General features: G+C 48.0%; 1 protein-coding gene across 4 annotated transcripts; it reads right to left on the bottom strand.

The window, feature by feature from the left end:
* Positions 1 to 1175: 1175 nt before the first annotated feature.
* On the bottom strand, positions 1176 to 21261 carry CILP (cartilage intermediate layer protein). 4 transcript variants are annotated; one of them, XM_090029243.1, is made up of 9 exons: positions 21071 to 21261; positions 17984 to 18132; positions 12097 to 12180; positions 9588 to 9857; positions 7328 to 7513; positions 5813 to 6127; positions 5541 to 5649; positions 4877 to 5034; positions 1176 to 4233 (listed from the first exon to the last, which is right to left on the bottom strand). In XM_090029243.1, exons 2-9 carry the CDS (start codon positions 18042 to 18044, stop codon positions 1976 to 1978), a joined length of 3441 nt encoding a protein of 1146 aa, XP_089885369.1. In that variant the 5' UTR covers positions 18045 to 18132; positions 21071 to 21261; the 3' UTR covers positions 1176 to 1975. The 4 variants fall into 4 exon arrangements, with proteins under 4 accessions (XP_089885369.1, XP_089885370.1, XP_089885371.1 ...); XM_090029244.1 differs by lacking the exon at positions 21071 to 21261 and adding an exon at positions 20906 to 21057; XM_090029245.1 differs by lacking the exon at positions 9588 to 9857 and having other exon boundaries at positions 21071 to 21258.
* Between the last annotated feature and the right edge of the window lie 672 nt (positions 21262 to 21933).

The following is a 21933-nucleotide window of genomic DNA, read 5'->3' as shown; positions in this document are numbered from 1 at the left end:
TTTCCAGTGTCTTTTGCATGATGGTTGAGATGAATGAGATTTGGGTATCTGTATTCTCTAGGCACCTCTAAAGATCTCAGCCCAAGTTTCTGAAAGCAGTGCTTGGAAAGCCTTTCGGTATATGAGCATGTAACCTAGTAAGTATTGAGGACTGATTATTTTTGCAGAGCACACACAGTGGGGCATTTGCTGATAAGGTGTGGAATAAAGTGCCAGCACCTTAGCATGATTCAGTTCCTAGTGTGGAGGTCAAGTAAGGCAGCCTGAGTAATCAGAAATCAGTGCTGGCTAAGCAGAACAGCTGTTCTCTTTTCAGAGGGCAGGGAAAATTGCCGAAACCTCACATGCATTCACCCTCCACTGAGGCTTAGTTTGAGGGCTAAGTTGCCAGTTCATTAGGGGAGCTGCAGTACTTGGACTCTGGAGGGATGCTGCAATTGGATTGTGCATGCTCATCTTGAATTTCAAGTAAAGACAGTGAGAGGTAGTTAGCTGTGTTAGTCGGAGATCAGGCAGAAGGCAGGGTAGAGTTGTACCTTATAGACTAATGAATGACAGTAAAAGCAATACCATGCAGAGCAGGAGATCTCGTGACATTTTGTAGTGCACTGGTAACTGTAGCATTTAGCTACTCCTGCTCAAACAGCAGGATTTTTTAAAATATAACTTTTTTTCCTGTTTTCTGCAGAATATTTTATAAATGACCTTGGGTGCTTCAGTCTAAACTCCACAGCAGGATCTCAGCTCAGCTGGAGGGCAGGCTGCATAAGCCCCAAGTAATTTTGGTTGTGACTGAATGAGGAAATCCCTTTCTTTCTGTGTAGTGTCCTTGATGACGGATGGTCGTTGGGTCTGAGTGGTGCTACCTTGCTCTCACTGGAATCAGTGCATGTTTTCCCATTGGCTTCGATGGGTGTAGGACCAGCTGGTAGCCACTTGTCTGGAGTTCAGAGACAGCATGTTCGCAGTGGATCAGTCTTCTCCAGCTAGGCGCTGCCTTGTTGGAACAGCCAGAATCTGGCTCAAATGGAAAATTTTGGAAGCGTTTGTCAATTGATACTTGGGGGGGAGATGAAATTCAGCAAATTATTCCTTGCTTGTTATTTGCTCAGCTCTACTATTTGAATGTTTATGTAGATGCACCAAGCATAGATGTAAAACAGCACAATCAGAGATACAAAAATGATCTTTTTATTACTCTGCTCTAGTGTGGAATGGGGACTCAACTCGAATAATGCAAGAAGCAAAATAGAGCTGTAGCTTTGGCCAAGTGAAGCTGAAAAACCCATGCGACTTATTTATTTTTCCCAGATTCTGCAAACTATGTGAAATAAAGTAAGCGCACTGTGTGATTTAGCAATGCATACATACAGTAGATCTAAAACGAGCAGGGAAATAAATAAAAATATTATTTACATTTCAAGTACAAAATCTCGCAGTTGAATTCAGGATGAAGAAGTCAGTTTTGTCCTTTAGTTGTCATCAACTACTGTCCATGTACTTGGGCTGGCAAAGTCTTTAGCACGCCGGGCAATATTTTATGCACAATATTTAACCTCGGGATTTTTTCCCCTTTATTCTAAAGTGTGAAGCTGTTTCATATCAGACAGAAGGATTTTATGGTGGTTGCATTTAGTAAAGGATGTTAAGTCTCTAATGCTCCTGGCCTCAAATGTTTTTTTGCTTCATACCTTTCCTTCGGGGCACACTGTAGAAATCAGATGTTTATGTACCTTTATTATGTCTTGAGAAATTCAGTAAGGCTGCCTAGCTTCTTTAGAGCTTATATGTTTATATGAGCGTATTTGCAGGTAGGTAATATCTTTAGACTATATTGTATCAGGTTATTTATTGATGGTTTGGTATGTTTCTAATGTGCAGGTGAATACTGAGCTCTTGTTGAACTTCCGCTTAGGCTAATTCCTCTCCCTGTGTCCCAACCAGTGCGGCTCCCTCATTGCCTTCTGAGACTCGCTCAGTCTCTTTGGAAACCTCGTGGGGACCGCTGGGCCGAATTCCTCAGAGACTGGAATAAGTTTTGCTGTGGAGCATTTCTTTCTGCGCAGTTGAAAGTTAATGCTATGCCTATGTTGCTCTTCATCACTCTAGAAGAACCATCAGATGTGCCATCAAAACATCTTCCCAGAGCTATTTCCTTGGCTATCCTAGGGTCCTGGTCTGTCACTGTGTAGATCCCATAATTATGGCCGAGAGGGTCAAGAGGAGCCACCATGGTGTACTCGCTTGAGTCGTTATTCACAGCCATGGGAAGATGATTGACTAGGTACTCGTGGAGCATGCTGTTGACACTTTCTCTGTAACAGTTGCCTTGGGGACTGATTCGTACAAGCGTGCGGTCCACACGGTCTTGGTCATAGAGCATGCCGCTGCACTTAAATTCCAGGCAGGCCGTTGAAAGGTTGGGCTGGTCTACATCGCGAATGCTGCGTACGTCTCTGATGCCATAGAGCTGGCCAACCGTGTGCGGGTGCGTGCCGCCCATGTTGCGAGATCTGATGTTCACTTCCTGGGGGCCGTTTATTTTTACTTTGATGTAACAGGCCCTGAATTCTGTGGGTTTAGGCCACCAAGCTAGGTAGTCTTCGGTCCAACTCATAGGGTCATCTTCATTGAAGGGAACTGTGTTGTAGTCATACTCGCCTCCTTCAACTCTGTAAAATCTGAAGTGGGCTGCGCTATATGGAGCTTCCTCACATTCCCTTAGGTTTGCGTAGGCATAAATGGGGCCATTGCTCTCATCTGCAGTGTTTGGTTGCGGTTTGGCCATGCTGATCCTGAAGGCTGTTTTCTTAACATTAGCATCCTCATGGTCAGTCCTCTGGTAGTTCAGCTTATTGAGATATGGCTGTGGGACGCCAATGGCATTTGGATTGAGTTTGGGGGAAGAGGGCACAGCTTCAAGTTCTTCTCCCCCGAGGTTTGCCAAGATGTAAGCTGAGTAGGCATCTGGGTTTTGATCGTCACAGAAAGCTGGTAGGCAAGCCCCATTGGGACCAGTGACCACACTGTCAAAACGACCCCAGGTTCTTGGGTTGGATGCAAAACCTGCCTGTGGCTCCATGTTGATCACTGATACCACAACCCCCTCAATCTGTTCACTTGGCAGAAACCTTTCACTTCTATAGGCTCGTACTTTGACGTAGCACCTCCGGCTCTCTGGCACATCTAAGTTGAAAAGCCGCCTCTCTTTGATTTCCATATTCCCAACCAAAAATGTTCTTTCCTCCCGTTTGCGACGCCTACTTTTTTCAAGTCTGAAGTCCCCTTCTTCCTCCCATAATCCCGTCTCTGGGTTCAGTGACCACAGTTTCATCTTCTTTAGGTGCCCTGGCATCTTGACTTGAGCGGCATCAAGGTGGACCTTTACTTTGCCCGCATTAAGAGACTCCGTGCCTCTTTCATCAGTGAAGTCCACTGAGAACATGCCGTACGTGCGCAGCGGGAACATGTCACCTTCCTCATTTATATAGTTCAGGTCGCTTTGTGTTGCGCTGGCGGTGGAGATATTTCTTGGGTCAAGGAACGTCACGCTGGCCTTGACTTTGCCCCTGTAGAGTTCTCCATTCTGCCTGTAAAATGTGTTGGGAGGAATTTCTAGTTCAGCTATCGGATCATCTCCGACCATGTCCCCCAAGGGGATTGTGTTGGTTGCAGTGGACTCTAGAGTAACGGGGGCTTTCTTTCTGAGCAACTTGATCTCATGGAAAACAGCTCCTCCCTTTTCTTTGAACGGCAGAACCTTTGTTGTATTCACGAATTTTTGGAGGCGGTCAACAAAGGTGAGCACCAGTCTCTCGGTGTCTGCTGAGATGTGGATGGAGAAGGTTCCCTTGTAGCCGGTCATGCTGAGTCTGGTGTTCCCCATGTATATGTGGCCAAATCTCATTGGCTCACCATTATCTGCAGCTACAGCTCTTCCCCGAACAGTCACCTTGGTTTCGGTGCATTTCCTGCAGTCGCACTCCACGGCGACTTTAGTAGGAAGTGTATAGCCACTGCACAAAATCTCCCGCATTTCCATTTTAGAGACCCCGCAGCAGTAAGCAACGCTGTCTCTGCATCGGAGTCCTTTCTCTAACTTCCCGGCACACGTCTTTGCTGGACATTTACCAACATCATAGTAGAAAGAGTTTGTCGCATTTTGAAAGCAGTCGTGTGGGAGTCGAATGAGGTAGCTGTGGGGTCTGGGATTGCAGGCCGCTTCATGTTTCGCTGTTAAAACAGATTTTGTTAAAGAGTGCAGAGCGGCTTCATTGCCGTGCTCTGTGAATGCCTCGGGGTTTGATAAATGTTGTATCAATAGAAATACATTTTTAAAGTCAGAAAAAAGGCAAACAAACCCACCAAACAAATTACTTGTAAGCTTCTGTTTAGCTAAATGCCTCTAACCCTGGTTTAGCTAATCTCATACTTAAACCACATGATTTAGATCAGCCCTCCACTGCAGAAATGGATACTTCCATCCATTGAAATCAAATACATTCCTTGCTTGGCTGTGTTGCTGAGCAGAGATGGACTTTAGCACTTACGGCATGCGCTTACGTGTTCTTGCCCGTGTCCCAATATTTAAAAGTACTGATCTACTGTAGTGTTATGTCAACAAGTGAACAGAGCAATTGCTTTGTATCGGTGTTTAAATTAGGGTTGGTGGTGACCTAACAAAGTTTTAGTTTTTCCTGAAAAACCCCAACTTTTATAGTGAATTTACCTTGCATTAATATGCTACTATTGGAATAGTATGCCCTATGAATAGTATTTCTGCAACATTTGTTCAAAATTGCTGCAAATTTTTTACATGCCAGCAGCTCCTGAGCTGCTTAATCCATTTCTTACTTATTACAGAAACTTTTCTTACCTATTACAGAAAGTTTGGCAGGTTGGGATTTCACAGCTCCTGCGTCATTGCTAGCTTTGCAGAAATACTCTCCTGCCTGGTTTGCCTTCACGTTCTTTAACACCAGCTTATTATCATATTTATACACAGAGGAATCCAGCAAAGTCCCATTGTGATACCTTTAAGAAACAAATCATAAAAATCCAGCAAATTAATAAAACAAAGGAAAGCTGTGCTTGCTGTTGGTGACACTCCTGCCTTTACCCCATGCTTGCAGCGTGACCTTGGAAGAGCCACCAAACCTCTCTTTCTCAGTTTCTCCACTTGCAATATGGCACTAATATTAGGACCTCCTGGGCTCTTTGCAAACTTGTAACTTCCTGATGCACTTTGAAACCCCAAGATGAAAGGTACCGAAGTAGAACAAAGTACTGGGTTTATCCAGATAATGTTACTGCTATTCAAATCTGGCACTGAGGGATGCATTGGCAACTAGCTAGGAACCTGTATGATATGCTAGTTATTTGCATACTTCTAAAATAAGCATTCACATTGCAGCTTTAACATCTGCCTGCGTCTGTGTTGTCATTGATGGATGACTTGGTAAATGAGGTAAAAATCTAGCAGATGCTACAGTGGGAATTTAACTGGGATCTATCTTCTGGGTCTGCCTTTAATTTCTTACCAGATATATTGATCAGGCGAAGGATCCCCAACAGCGTCGCAGCAGAGTGCCACACTTTGCCCAACTCTTCTTGCTTTGTCCACCGGATTCTTTACAAGGTATGGTTTGCCTGCGGGAGACAAGGAAATCCATTCTTTTTTACAATTTCTTAATCGCGTTTATACCTGCTGAATACTCGCAACAAATGGATCCCAGCAGTAAACTTTATCACTGGGGTTATTTGCTAGACCAAAGGAAGGATTTTCAGGCATTCAGCCTTTGTTGTTCATTACCTGCTCGTTTCAGGTGCACGTTGATTGTTGAGAGTCTCTTGGAGCTTTTGGGCACGGTGATAGTAGCAGTTGCGTATTTGGCCTGTTTTATTTTAAGAATGTTTTTGCCATCTGGGCACACTCCAGGAATCCAGAACTTCCCTTTTCTGTCCGACCTGGTTAAGAGTTTCATCTCCTTGGACTGCAGGTAGATCACGGCGTCAGTGGCCGGCGTACCATCCGGTAGGGAGACCATCCCGTGTAGCACGTGGTCCTCACACATGCAGGCATCGCAGTCAGCATTCACATGGCCCATGGTGCAAGTGATGTTGCAGGCTGGAAAAGAGGCATTCCAGGTTAAACTGCAGCACCGAGGCTCGGCCTGGCAGTCCTTACATTATAGTTCCCAGGCCTGTTTGTCATTTAGATTTAATGAGGCAGGTACTGCATGCAAAATAAATTTGATCCAAAACACACGTTTACTGATGGTCAACATCTGTGTCCTAGAAGCAGACGGGCTGGAGAGCTTTTAAATGTATTATTATTGTCAATGGAAACCACAGCTAACTGCCTTGAAATAAGGGAAATTTCCTCTCCAACCCTTTTACCATTAAACTTCAGAGAAACTGGAGTCCAGAACAGGCTGCTCACTTTGTACCCGGGCCCTAGCAGTACAGCGGGAGAAGTTGAAGTTACAAACCCAAATGCCTTAATTTTTGTGGAGGGTTGGCTACAGATCCAAGTGCGAAAGTCACAGTCCAGGCCAGCCCGTAAGGTGTTCTGCGCCTACGAACTCCCTAACCTCAATTCTGTCCTTGTTGGAGTAGTAGGAGATGCCGCTGTCAGGGGATACCAATGCATAATGAAAGATCTAAGCGATCTCCAAAATTGTGATACTCGATCCTCTTTAATATGGGCCGTGATTCAGTTAGAGAAAGTGCGAGTGTTTTGTGGGACTACCCGCTATCCATTCACAGTCACTCAAGCCATGTCCTTGCCCCATTCAGGGTAGCACAACATCTCTGTGGCAACTTTTGTAATATGAGGAGACTAATTAGGAGACTACCGGAAATGTCAGCTGGAAAACAGAACATGGTCTCCAACCATGAGAAGAGTAAAGAGTATGACTCTGATAAGGGTAGGGAAGTAGTAGTTTTAAGAGAGAGCTTCATAGGTTTAGGAATGAGTTATCTGATGAGGTTGCCTACAGTAGCCAATGATTCGATCTGATGACCCGGGGGTCCCGTCCTGTCCTACCGAACAGCCACAAACGAGCAAAGGAGAGGGCTAGCACCATGCAACTGGCCAGCAGATCACCAGCAAACGCTGCTAGTATTGATTCCCCATCCAGCCCCATCACCATGCTTCAAACCTGACCCGCCAGGACCACCATCAGGTGACTGTCATGCAGGCGCGGTGGCTGCTTGCTTATGGGCAGGGGGGTTGAGGGAGGTTCCTGGCCGGTCGGGGCTGAAACAAGACCATGACATCATTTCCTATAGGTCAGGGACACCATAATCGAGTTTATGCGAGCACCTGAGCAAGCATGTCCAGTGCAGAGCCGCCCTTCCTCAGTCGCGTCATTACAGTGCAGACCCCAGAGGCGTTCAGCGAGGCAGGTCCTGGCGCGCTTCTGAACACCGGCTTGGCCACACTTTGCTGAGCACTCACTCCATTTCGACCATGGAGACCAATACTTTTTTGAATCTTGCAGCAAAGTACCTTGAATAACATCATTGCCGGGTTACTAAGACGCACATGACATATACGGCATGTTCCTTCATGCACTTGAATTTAGATCTTTTAATCTCTTTAGATTTTAAAACCCCCCAAAAGCTGTTAAAGGATCTGAGACAAACCATGTGAAGAGTTGTCATTGAATGATTCTGCCTGAAGCCTGTGTACGCTAATGAATTAAAAACCATTAAAGTAAAATTCAAGGCAGCATACCGTGTTTTTATCTCATGACTTTGTTCCCTATTAAATCATACCTTGTCATTTAAATGCGGGCCGATGTATCATACTTGCCTTTGTTTTTTAAAAGAATTACATTTAAATCAATTAGGAAGGACAAAAGGTAGTTGGCACAACCTGGTCTAATCATTCTGATCATAATTAAATGAGTATTGTTCCTTGTAACAGGTACATCCCTCATTGTGAGAATTATTCCTGTTTTACTGCGAGCAGAACAGAACAATACTACTTTGTATATTTATAAAGCTTTTCATGGGCCAACTTGTTTGCAGTAATGGTTTCATGTGTCATTAGGCACTTAAGACTTCCTCTGAAAACTTATTAGAAGGAATTGGCTGGAACTCCTGTCTGGCAAAATGACAAAGCATGGGTCAACGCTGAGCACTTTAAAAAGGTACTATACGATATGTATTAACAATTCTTTTAACTTAAATATGGACAAATCCGTTGTTTCGTAAATGCAGTCATCCATCTGAGTTGTTATAAACCAGCTAGGCAGTCAGACTATTGGCTAGCAAGGCAGACAGATGCCTAGCTAACTTTGAATAGCCGTGCTGGAAAATGAAATTCTTATAAAGACAGATGCTTTTCAATGGGCTCTTATGGTTGGGGACTACAAACTACATTATAGCAGTCCCAGAACCATAATGGCTGTTTTGAAAGGTAGCGTCTCCACTTAAATGGACAGTTTAAAACTGCTGGCAAGCTGGCATCTCAGGTCCTGTTTTCTGATGGCCTGATCAGGGCCTCTTGTGCGACATGCAGTGGTCCTACAGGATACTGTACAAGGTACAGCCCTTCCTGCGGGCTGTGATGGATGCTGCTTTATGGCTGGGGCAGGGCAGAGCTCCATCACTAGGGAGCCCCGGGTGATGCATCTCCCAAGGAGGTGCCCTCACAACAGCCCAGCTGCCTCTGACCTCAGATGCACAGTTAATGTATGGGCAGTTTTACTCATGTCCTGCAGACCTGTGCTTTTTCATTTGGACTAGGGCTAGAAGAATGGGAACGCCTTCAGGCACTTGCCTGTTATTTCATGTCTGTAGTACCTATCGGAAACCCTTCAGGACAGACTGCCAGTCACTATATGTTCATACAGTGGCTAACGCAATGGGGCCCAGATCTCCTGTGGAAGTCAGCAAGCGTTATTCATATAATACGTGATCTGTATACAACCAGCTAGAGAAGTATCATCCAATTTTGTACTCTTGAAGCCAATGAGAGTTCCCCCATTGACTTCAATGAGAGAAGCTCTATGGATAAGGACATAAGGCAAGACCCAGAAAAGTAGCATAACAGGGCCTCAGCCCTGCAGCACTCTGGTCCCAAAGCCAAAGAGATGCTTATGGGTGTACTTAATTGTAAATACACCTGTTGTCCCATTGAAATCATGGGCTCTGCTGGGTTGGGGCTAGAGGCATCAAAATGTTGTGGGTTCAAGCCTGAGTAGAGACAAGGAGGCTGTAATGATGGACTAGGAATACATGATAGCGGTAGTGATGAGGGTGATGATGAGAAAAAAGGAAAGTAGGCAGATCTTGTGGCAGATCTGAAGGTGGAGAGGGAGATCCCATGGTTACAATGAAGAGGTTGAAGGTCCTGCCACGGAAAATGGAGAAAGCGTATGGTAGGTAGGGGTGAAAGCCTAAAAACTAAGAGCATGGACAATAGCAAAGATGTAGGCAGGGCGCCAGATTATGCAGAGTCTTGCAAGCAAGGCTGGTATCTGCATAGTCTTGTTGGATGGCAGGTTGGACTGTACCGCTCAAGACGTAACGCAGCAAACATCACTGCTCACCCCGGGGAGAGCCGCCGCACTTACCTGTAGGGCAGAGGAAGCGTACAGCATAATTCAAGCAGGCTTTTCCTGCAGGCTGCTCCTTATTCAAACACCAGAATCCCTCCCGTGGGCTAGAGTGGACCACTTGGCCCGTCTGCTCTGCAGGAACCCAGTCTGTGGTTTGCGCTTCAATTCGCGTGGGTCTCTGACACACCCTCTCCCTGAAGTAAAACCTGATGGCTTCTAAGCGCTCGTAATCCCCGGCGCCACCAGGATGATCAACATTGAACCACGCGGTCCACTCCCCATGATCTAGATAACAGAAAGGATGCTGCAGTACTGACGGCGGGGGGCAATGTCACTCCTGTCGCTTCCTACTTTCAGCCAGGAAAGCTTTTCTTTCTATCTCTTCCCAGGATGGAGCCTGAGCTACTGGGCAGAGGAGGGGGCCGGGGAGCGAGTCCCGGATACCACCCGCAACTCCTCAGCGTTACTACGGGAAAGTCACGGGGTTTGTAACATGGGCATAATTCTACCTCCCTGAGTGGGCTTTTCATGAGATGCTTAGTACTGGATGCTTGTACTGTGCTTTAGGATCCCTGGGTAAAAGAGATCATCCCTGTCTGGGATAACATTTAGAATCAAAATGTGTCGGTATCTGGGGCACTGTGTTTTTTCCTTCCCCTTGAAGCATAGGTCACCTCCGATGGCTGTGCTATCTCTGTCCTTAGTTTGTTAAAAAGGCTTAACTTAGCTGGGGGTGGGAAACAAGTTGCTACTGTCCTGACAGATGGAGGAGACCAGTGCCTTTATTTGAAATGCAGGCATTATGTCCCTGTTTCCTGGACTTTTAACTCACCACAGGCGAACAGCTCTTCCCCACCCTACAGCCAGGCATTGCTTCGTAGTTTCATAGTTGGTCGGGTCAGAAGGGACCTGAGCAGATCATCACGTGCGACCCCCTGCCATGGCAGGACCGAACGCTGGGATGAAATGACCCTGGCTTGGTGATTATCCAGCCTCCTTCTGAAAACCCCCCAGGTAGGAGTGAGCACCACTTCCCTTGGAAGTTGGTTGCTAATAACTGGTAACGAAGTGCAGGGGGATGGGGAGGCCGGCGTACTGGCTGTGACAGTCTGGTAGTCCCTCTGCCATAGCAGCATGATTGTGCACCTCTTTCAGGGTCTGCTGGCACTGAAATCCTAGATGACGGTGGCCAGTGTTAAATATAACGCTTGAGGCATCAGGGTATTTCCTGAGGATTAATAAACAGCTGGGGAGAGCCGATGGGCAGTGTTGGCTCAAGGGGTTGTTAGCTTCGCGTGGGCATTCAGTCCCAAGAAATGCCCTGTGTCCTTGCTCTATATGCTGGAAATGCAGATGGATATGTTAGCGGAGAGGCTGTATCCAGGGCAATGCAGCATCAGCTAGTACCTGAGGAGCCTTTCTAGTGGGTTGGTGTTTGGCAGCCTAATGTGTTAAGTGCCTTGGCTCTTCTTCTAGCATTTTGAGAGGACCAGATGCACAACAGGGGCTGCACATGCATGCTTATTAGCATACCTGCTCGCAGCTAGGGAGAGCAAGAGTTGGAGTCTATCAGGCCTTATCCTTGCTCTGTGGCTTCAGAGGCTCATCTCGAGGCTGCGGGGGGCCAGGTCCCCAGCTGGTGTGAACTGGTGCAGTTCAACTCACCCCCAGGAATTGAAGATCTGACCTATACTCTACCTGGTTTTTGCACTTCACCTCCTCGCCCTCCAACCACCTCCCCACACAGACCTGAGTGTGGATTACATCAACTCCAGGCTCAAACCGACTTAATGGGGGGAATGGATGGGAGGATGCAGCTGGGCTACATTTCCCCTCCTGCAGCAGCCTGGATGTGCCCCCGTGTCAGGAGCACGCGTAGGTTGATCCAGCATTTGCAGTGACACGTTAGAAAATACAGCCCTGGGTGCTGCACACGGGGGTCGTCTTTCCATTGTGGTGGCTATAGGGGCCAAGCTATAAAGGACCTCAATGACTGGGGGGGGCTACTTGCTTTTCTGCCCAACCCAGCTTTACCAGGGCACCTTCCTTCTGCCTGCACGGTCTCCTTGCAGACTGCTGTTGAAGAGGTGGAGGAAGAAGGTAGGAGAGATCGATGTCCATCAAGCCCCTTTTTTTTTGAGGGCTGATCTCGGGTCATTTCACTGTGCAAGGAGTGGGTCTACTGCAGCTGCTCCCCAGTCGAGGCTCCCTTGTTCCTCCCTCCTCTCTGGGGAACCTTTCATGCCTACGTCGAGCCTGTGAGGCTCCATGCCAGCGAAACATATGGGCTGTGGTCCTATAGCCAACCTTTTACTATTCCAGGTGAGATGCCAGTCGTGTATTTAAATGATAGCCAAATCCTGCAGGAGGTGGCAATGATTAACACTTATTCCATTACCTAAGTGTCACAGCTAGTCAAACATGTTGGATCTGTTCACGAATGAAGGGGTAAAAAATAATATAAGGGTACAAAATGTCTTCTGTCCCCACGAGGCAAAGCTACCAGAGGTAGAAAAGGACTTACTCGTTGCATCGTGCCTTGCAAGTGCACTGAGGGGTTGCTGTCCCATCCGGATCCTGCTGGTGGGTTGCTTCAGAGCCCTCTCACCTGGGGAAGAGGGTTACCAAATGAATAAAGACAAAAGAGAATAATGCTTTAGGGGGAGCGCTCTTCTTTTTAATCCGCTACCCTCTATTAGCACTGCTGGCCCTGTCCAAAGGCTGGGTAACCTGACGTAGCGCAGCTAGAAATAACTATTTTTAAAGGTATCCTTCTAAAGCGGATGGAGCAGGGCTCAGCACAGCTCTTAGTTACTTAAGTGCATCCATCAATAACTTGGTAACTGATGGCAGAATTGGGCTCCCTACATTTTCATTCAGCCGCTCTAGGATTTAGCGGCCTGTCGGGAGACTGATGTAGGTAGATCCAGTTTGACCCTGCCGAGATGCAAGGGTCTGCACCCCCCCGTGAAATTAAAACCTGTGGCTCTGGATACTTTTTGTTTCAAAATTGCTTACAAAGATGGACGGACCTCGCAGCCGTCCCGGCCCCGCCACAAGCAGCAGGCCCAAGACTCTCTTTCACCGGCTTTCTGGCCTCTTTCTCAGCCAAACAACATCATTAGTGTCCTTTCCTCCCATCCCACCTACCTACACCCAGGTGACCGAGTTGCGAAAGCCTAAGATAGCTGGGCTCCGTCGGGAGCTGGAGGGTAGCAGGCTCTTCCCTAAGGAAGACCCAGGCTGCAGCGTGCTTTCCTGGATGACAGCCGGGCTCTGCATGTTGTTACCCCTGTAAGGGGGGAACACAGCCCTTGTCCTACAGATATCCCAGTGTGCTGTGCCTTATTACTCAACACATTTTTTTTTTTTTTTGCTTCTGGTCTCTGTGTCCATCTCAGCTTTATGCATTTGACATGAGTAGGACATAAATTCTGCAGGCTGCAGCGTCTCCAAAGGTCGGCTTTTCTGGGAGCCAGACGGCGCGCTTCTGTGTGAATGTGGGGCAGCCCAAAAACACAGCTTTATTCCAGAGCTGGTTTTGCTATTAGCATCAGGACCAGCTACTTAAAGCTGCACATTCACTATGTACAAGGAAAGAGGCTGGTAATGTTTGGTGACCGGATCAAATGGAGATGTGGAAGTTTTATGTAGGGACTACGCCTTTGCGACTGATTCAATGTCATATTGGGAGGTGGTGATATTGAACACTGAAGAAATGGCCGGGGGAATTGTACTTACAGTCTAGTATAGCACAATATGGCTGAAGTACTTAGGTAAATAGGCACCCACTGGTCACTGCCATTTGGATACAGGGGTACGTTACAGGTTCTCATAACTGCTGTGTTCCAGCTCAGAGATCGCTGCATTTTTGTGGGGATGGATCACATAAGATAAAGTCCCTTGGTGTCCTCAAGGACTATCTAAGTCATTGAAATGGACTGTATAACATCTACGTTATGAATAATGAAACCTGAAGCTTGCCCTGCGTGGTTGGAAGAGGGGGGTCTTTGCGGGCTGTGCACTTGTTTTTCCATTTGCACAGACTGCCAGTGTAGTGTGGGTCGTTGGCAGCCCTCCTGCTCTGCACTCGCTTGGTGCTGGCCTGGACAATGGCTTTATGATCTGAGACCTGGCATGGGCATTGGCGATGAAACCTCTGCCCCGCCATGTTCTCTGCTTCCTTCCTGCCTGCAAAACAGCAGAAATTCGAAATGAAATGAGCTGCTGTGCAGCCCCATGGGGCCCAAACCTGTTCTCAGCAAAGCCAACAGCAAAAGTCCCATTCAACATGGCCAGAGGCTTAGCCCAATGCTCTTGTTCCAGCACACATGACTTGCTCAAAAGCCACTCCAAAAATGACGTGTGCCTTTCAGTGCTCACGCCGCTGTTTTGTTACGTTAATGCCGTAGTTAAACTGCAGGGTGAAATCTTGGCTCCACTGAAGGCAAATGTCCTGGTTGCTTCATTGGGGCCAGAATTGCACGCTGTGCCCTTAACCCAATGTTTTGGCCAATGCAGGTGATGAAGGGGCAAAAAGAACCTGCTTTCAAGGCTGCAGATTGCTCCCAGGCCCCGCGCCCTTTCCCTGCAGCTGGGGGCACCTGGCCATAGGCATCCCATTCTGAGCCCGCGTCCCTCGTGTCCCTCTCCACATCTGTCTGTGACCAGGGAGCTGTCTTGACATACAACTGTCTGGAGCTCCCTACACAGCTACAAGTGAAGAAGGTAGGAATAGCCACCTGCCTCTCCCCCGGGGAGGGGAGGGCGAGCTGCCGGCAGGCGGAGCAGTCCCCTGGTGCTTCCCTCTGCGGCAGTGGTGGCCCCCCCAGGCAGCACCTGGCTTCAGGTGGTCCCCGGGGAACATGCGGAGGGAAGCACCGGGCCCCCACACAGCTCAGGCAGGCAGGCAGGCTCCAGGGGGAAAAAAAGATCACTGCTTTTTTTTCCTGGGCAGAGCGTGCCTTCCCGGGCTGCTGCCAGGCTGCCCGCATGGGCTTCCTGCAGAGCCCCTGAGCTGCGTGGAGCCCAGAGCTTCACCCTGTGGCTGTAGGGCAGCAAATTAAAACTCCTTGGAGGAGTTTTATTTTGCTGTGCCCCAAGTCATTTAAGACGCATTATGCCGCCGAATTTGCAACAGCAGCTGGAATTAATGTACAGTACACCGCTGCTACATGCAAACACTGACACCATTAAAGCGGTTCAAAAGCATTTAACCCGCTTTAAAGGGTCGTGCACACGTGCCCCTCGTTTAATCTACACACGGCCCACCACTTCAATTTAGGGCAAAGTAAACCCCCATTTTACACACCCATAAACACTGGTTCTCTATCAGCCTTACCCAAAGCCCACTGAAGAGAGTGGGAAGACTCCTTGTTAGCAACCCTGATTTGAGCCTGTTTGAGATTTCAGTCATGAAGGGATATGCTTGGTCCTGTGCTGCTGTAGGGAGCAGCAAGGTCATTCCTCTTCTGGATGGATGAACTAGGAATTTCAAGGCTGAGCGGTTTATCCTGAGTACAGGTGATTGATAACTGCTGACAAAACCAGCAAGTGAGCAGCTACCTGGTTGTACTACAGGGGATCAGCTATGCTTGGAATGAAATTTAGGACTCTTGGTTAATGTGTGGCAAGAAGGAGGCGGAGGAATGGCAGGCAGCAATGGCTTGCAATATAACATGTGCCAGGCCAGGTGAACGGGAACATGCACTTCGTGGCACCTCAGAGGATTTTGAGGCACCTCGAAACACATGCAGCACACAGGAAAAGGTTATCCACACTACGTATTTGCAGTGCAGGGCCAAAATTAGATACCAGGAAATCCCAACATCTAAAAAACTGCTTAAATAAAAAACCAGGGTGGCACATGTGTCTACAGCATGCGGCACCTGAAATGGGAGCCTGGCTGGCCAGAGCCACACTCTGGCTGCTGGCCAAGCTCTGCACACCCAAATTGCTGCTGCTGCAGCCCCAGGAGGCCCCCAGGGCCCTAGGTAAGGCCCAGCTGCTGGTTCCAGCCTCTCCTACCCCACCCCGAGGCAGCTTCCTGCAGGGGCCTTCCCCAGGGACAAATAGCAGCGGCACAACTATGTGCCTCTGCTATATGTCCCCAGGGAAATGCACGTGCATGCTTTTAAGATTTTGGCCATAACAAAAACCAAAATCTGGGCATTTTCACAAAAATCTCATTTCTGTCTCTCTGCAAAGTGTCACATTTGCATTCGTTTTCCGCCTCTCTCCACTGACAGGTCTGGAAAGTGCTATCTTCATTGTATTGAAAGAAAGGGGCAACCTGCTGTGCTTTACTGCACAAGAAGTAACCCTTCCCCAGGTTGTCCCATGCACCTGTTCACCCAGATCTGAGGACACCATCTCTAAGGCAGTCTGCTGCTTCCACCGGGTGCTGACCGGCCACTCATGTGTAACTGCATTGTTGCTAATCCCTATCGCAGACTGTATAAGCCAGTGTTTGCTCCAGTGCTGCTTCTGGCTGCTTGAACCCTGAGTAACCTGCATCAGTGCATATCAAAGCCTTGCTGGTCCACACTAGGGACCAGGCTTCAGGCTTGGCCTGACACTGATGGCTCATATGGGGGCAGATCCCCAGAACAGATGAGGCTTGTGGGGTGATAGGGTAATTGGGTACTTGCAACAAAGTGCTCCTTGGCCTTTCTGCTGAGAGATGGCCAGGTGGCAAAGAGCTGTGCCCATTGCTCACAATGCCAGTGGGCCTGGCCCTAAAGCTGAGTGGAGCGGATGCAATGGGTGTAACAATTGTGGGACCCTTATCAAGGGATGGAGGAGGCTCAGTGGGATGTTGGCTAAGGTATGTTGGAGACCTGGGGTCAGTTCCATGTTTTGATATACTGATCCTATGTAGTGGAGGCTCTGGACCATTGTCCCTTTGTGTTTCTATCTGTGAAATGGGGAAAGTGGCTCTTCCCCATCTTACTGAAGCATCATGAAGATAAATACAGTAGAATTCTGGTTTTTCCTTGTGGTGATGATTCACAGCTGGCTTCATTCGCAGATAAGTGAAGGATGAGCTGCTCCATTGTTTGCTGCAGCCTTAACTTCAAAGGGCACCCCCTCTCCAGTGCTCAGCTATGGTCCCAACAGCTGATCGGAGAAGTGGCACCCTCTGGGGGCACTGCCACAGTCCCGCGCTGAGAAAAGTGACCGAGTGAGGAATTCAGGTTCTGCTGAATACGGGAGACTGTAGTAAGGGGACTGCGGTAAAGGGAGCCCTGTAAGTACCTTGTATAAGGAGGGCTAGGTGGGCAGCCAGTGAGGTTTGCAGGAAGTGCCAATTACTGTTGTGAAGTGGGCACTTGTCTGCCGGAAACTGGCTTGAAGCCTGTGGCAGGAGGCCACCTCTGTTTCTCCCCAAAAACTCTGCTCTGTGACAATTTGGTTAGGATGGGCCCAGCAGAAGAGACACATCTTACCCTGTCTCTTTAGGTAACCTGAGCTGGACACGTTCCTGAGGGAGGGGGAAACCTGCTCCCTCTGCCTACGTGACTGGCATCACCTGCCTGGGCGAGGGGCTTGGGCTCCCTGGAGAGCTAGGAACTGCCAGTCTGCCCAGCAACTACTGATGCATTTCAAATTGGTTGGCTGACAGCCAACAGATGCTGGCCTCCTTTGGACCAGGTAAATGAGGTCACAAGGGATATATAAGTTAAGGACTGCCGAGAGGGAGGGGGCAGCAGCTGTGAGAAAGGCTCAGAGAAAGGAGAGCTGTACCATCTGAAACTTGCTTTCTCTCTCAAAACTCATGATCAGTGAACGGCCTGCCTCTGGATGATCCCTGAGATTTAATGAGGTATATAGCTTGCAGTAACTCAGATGCGTGATCAAAGGGTACCCAGCCAGACGAGTTTGTTGTATGGGATTTCTCTGATATTGCTCTACCCTGCACCCTATTCTAACCCTACCCCTTGCAACCAATGAAGTTCTCCTTTGTACCTAGTGTGGGAGACTTATTGGGAGTGGGTCTAGATTATGCCTTGGGGTCCCCTTGTTTTGGCTGACTAAGGGAGACCACTACTTGTGCTTCTGACCGAGGGAAGCATCCCAAGTTCTTGAAGTGAATCAAGTACCCTCGAGGGCTACTAGGCCTGTGTTTCCCAGGGTGCACAGAGCCAGAATCAAGCCCAGCCCTGGGTGGTGGCAGTGGAACCCCCAGGTTAGTGGGTGTGCTCCCGGAAGGGGGTTGGCCAGATGTAAGGCACCCCCAGGGAGGCACTCTGAGCCTGGAAGGTGGTTGGGCACAGTGAGGTGGGTGGCTCGACTCAGGAGCGCCCCCTACTGGCCCGCCACAAAGCCAACAAGTCATGTCACGAAGAGCCATCAGAAGGCAACAGCTTTTAGTCCCTACCCCAACATAAGTAGAAAGGTTTCAACTTCACCTGAAACAGAGGTGGCTCCAAGGAGGAGAAGAGAAAAGATCCATCCTTCTGCTAGGATCATTGTTTGGTTCAGGAGCAGGTGCTGTCCTTCACTTGCAGAGCCCCCTGCCCTGCAATGGAGATAACTGTCTTCCCTGGAAGGGAGTCACCTGTGGAGAGAGTTTCAGTCATTATAGGCCTGGTTCAATGAGCATCGTTCAATGAGGCCTGGATGGAGATGGCTCTTTCGATGAAGCTGTGGAGGACAATTCATTGAGCACCAGTCTTGCTCATGTTGGGTGGCATATTACTCCAGGCAGAGGCAGGCTGCTTTCAGGCCCCAGCACACAGCTGCTTCCAGTAAAGCTGGCCCCAGGACAGGCTACCATTCAACATAATGCAAGGTGGTAGCCTCAGGCCCTAAATAGCTGATAAAGGCTTGTCTGCTAGAAATATGCATGATTGAGTTATGATGACTGTGTTCCAGGTGACTATATCCTCTTCCCATCTTCATGAAGCATAGCTTTAACAAGGGGGGCCAGAGGCAGCCCTGAGTAAATGGCTCTGCATATTATAGTCTCTGATAATGTTAAGACCTTCCCAGTACAATAGCTTGGTGTAAATATTGCTAAAGCAGAATATGCTGCCCTGCTATACCCACCTACTCCCACCTGGTTTTTGACCCACTTAGACCTGATCTGTTGCTTTTATCACTGTTTACATCACTTCCTGACTCATAGCTTTCAGGACCAGTAAAGACCAGAATGATCCACTAGATACACAGCTCTCACCCTTTACTGGTTTACGGGCAACACTAGCAAGTAACATGTGGTTGGCAACGTCCGACTTCGCTCTCCCTGTCAACCTGGAGAAACCTGCATAGAGGGAAAGCAAAAAAGTGCCTGCAGGTGATGCCAGAGGGTCTTCTGCAAGGCACAGGTTGGAGACAACTGGTCTCAGCTGGCTTTCTATATAACAGAGGTCTGGGAACTTGCCCTGCTCTTGCTCTTCCTCTTATTGCAAACACTAGGGCTGATTTTCCTCCCATCCCAGTATGTTTCCATTCATCTCACCAGGCTCCTCCTGATTTGCGTCCAGCTGTGAGCAGTGTATCACACACTGTATCATATTTACATTCTTCTTGCAGTTTTCCACCTAGCCCAGTCAAGCCAGGCCCCTAAATCTATTCTGCAGACCATGCTGTTCTGAAAGACCTTTCAAATAGATTAAGTTTCTACACGGTGATGAAGTTTCAGGGCCGCTGCAACGGCGAAGCTCCACAGTGCCATGTTCCAGCTGAGACTTAAACCTTCCTCCAAGAGGGACAGAAGTGCCATAGGATTACTATGGAGAGCAGTTATCGCTGTAGTAAATATGGGTCAGAAAGAGAACGTAACTGCATCATGTATCCGGATAAGCTCCCAGAGCCATAGGCACTGGGTGGGTCACGGGCCTCTGGTATCGGCGTCATTCTTGTGCTTGCAAAGTGGAATAGCATAAGGTGTGATGTGATTTCCAGTCCCAATGCTGCCACAAGCGTGGCAGGGATAGTTTCATAGTTTTATAGGATCTTGCAAGGGCTGTTGTTTGCTCACTGGTTTGAAAATATAATGTCCTACTCCTTGGCCAAGTATTTATAACAGCACGAGTAGGTACAGCCCATGGATTGGGAATTCAGGCTCTTTGGGTTCTAATTGCAGCTCTGCTAATTAGTGGGTTGTTTCTGATCCCTTAGGCTGATGTTTCCAATCATCTAATTGATTTTGGTTATCCATCTGAGCATCACAGTTTCCTATTGGAATCACCTAGCAGTGTAGATGCCTCATCTTAGGTGCTCAGAATTAGTGGACGTACTTGAAAACGTCACCTTAACCACTCTTTGCCTAAATTTACCATGTACAGAATAAGAATAAGGTTTACCTGATGGGGGATGAGGAGGCCAACTCATAGTGACCATAACTTGCTGTTAGCAAGCAGTATTCATGAGGTCTCTGTGAGAGAGCAATATAGGGATAAGAAATATATTCATTATATATGTCCTATAGCATGGTTTAAGCAGTAGGGCAGGGATAACTATGGCTTTATAGCAAGGACATGAAAGTGTGGGTCTAGCAGCAGCTGAAAAATATCACTGCAAACTAAAAAGTCTATTCCCATTTGGAGGCTATTTTTGGAGCTGCGCTGTAGCTTGTTAAAAAATGGGATTTCATGCAAATCCCAGGCAGTACAAATGAAGACATTTCCCCCTTTGGCATAAGGTGAACAAAGCCCAGAAACCAGTCTACTTTTTTGGAAGGGTGTTAAGAAGTGATCACTTTCAAGCTGAAGTTTCCACCAAACCAGAGAGGGTTAAGTGCTTTGTGCACAATACACATCCCAACCCCCCTTTTTTGCTGGAAAGAGGATTCGGAGGCAGGAGCTATTCATGATATAGAAACATACTCCCCTTCCATTAGATCAAACAGCCCAATAGAAACAAAAAAGGCTTCCTGATTTGAAACCTACCCGACGTTGGGCTTTTCATCCACTTTTGAAATCTAGAGAAGAAAACCTGTGCTTTGAAGGATGTGAAGGGCTGTATAACATGAAAATCCACATGCAGAGAGGTCAGCAGACTTTTCTCCAAAGCACAGATTCAGGTAGACTATAAACGAGCAGCTCGTTTCTGCCTTGGCTAATGCTCTGCCCCGTGCTTGCATTAAACTACGTTGCGTTGCTTATATTCCCACTTCCGCAAGGTTCAGAGCCTTTGAGCAAATCAGTCACCCTGAAATATTTCCCTCTACATGCCATTAATGGATTTCCTCTTACAGTTAATAGCTCTTTCTGCCTTAATTAGTCAAATACAATTACTCAGTCTTTATCAGAAGTTAAAAGTTATATAGTACTTTTAGCATAGGGGGGATAAAACCCTAGAGAAGAGGGGGGAGTTGCACTACTTACATGAAATCCTCTAAAATGATTAAGGAAAATTCTGTTCCTGCGTGTTGTAAAGCTGTTAGCCAAGCCGTGGCACGAGAAGTGAAGCAAAAGTTCGTTTCTCTCTGAGCAGCCACGGATTAAGGAATTTACAGTGCGTTACTAAGGAGAAAGAGAGTTGCAGCTTACCAAAGTTTCCTGTACGCTGCTTCTGAGTTGGACCACAGTACTAGCGTTCCCAGCTGCTTGAAGCTGCTGGGGTCTCTTATATAGCGCAGCATGTAGCTTCAGAAGTGGCACCGAGCCACAGGACGCAGAGGCAAACAGATCTAAGAGCGAGGGAACCATAGTCGGAATAATCTCTCAGCAAGGTGAGGGCACACGCAAGCCTCCTCTGCAACGAGGCAAGCCAACAGCGGGCTGAACAGCTGCAGTGCCTGCACAGAGGAGTAACCAGAGAGCGGAGGAGTTGAAGGAGGACATAGACGTTGCCCTGTAAAATACGGACGGCCCGGGACCTGAGTTCTTCATTGCTCGTGCCCTGTCCTAGGAGCCTTGTGGACCAGATCGGCTGACGGGGAGGGATACCAGTATTGCTGCTGCTGCCTGGAGATGTTCAGATGCTTTGTTTGCGGGGCTGAATCAGACACGGGCTGAATAGCTAGAAAAGGCCCCTGCCTTGTTGACTTACACGCTTGAACATTTCTGTGTGTTACCAAGGTGCTGGGATCGGGCAGGTTCACACTCAAAGCCGTTGGTGCTGACTTAAGCCCCATATAGGCAACCCCAGAGCCACCTCACCACTCATTGCTCTCAAGCTTTTCCCAGGGTGCAACCTTCTTTGGTTGTTAATGGGGGGAAATGGTTTCATTTCGCTCCTCTTTTTACTTCACCCCATTCTCTTCTTCCCTTCTCCTCTTTGAATTAGACTTTGGGTGCAGGAGGCAGCTGAGTGAGGTGAGGGGGCTGGAGTGCGGCATAGGCTTTGGGAACGTGTTCATTTAGTGGCGTTCACAAGGGGATTGGACAAACTTGGAGCGAATGTCCATCGG

This window comes from Crocodylus siamensis, chromosome 15 (assembly GCF_052110815.1).
Source record: "Crocodylus siamensis isolate JL-2025a chromosome 15, ASM5211081v1, whole genome shotgun sequence".
NCBI lineage: Eukaryota > Metazoa > Chordata > Crocodylia > Crocodylidae > Crocodylus > Crocodylus siamensis.
Note: the sequence above shows the minus strand (reverse complement) of the source record. Positions and strands in the feature narration are given on the sequence as shown.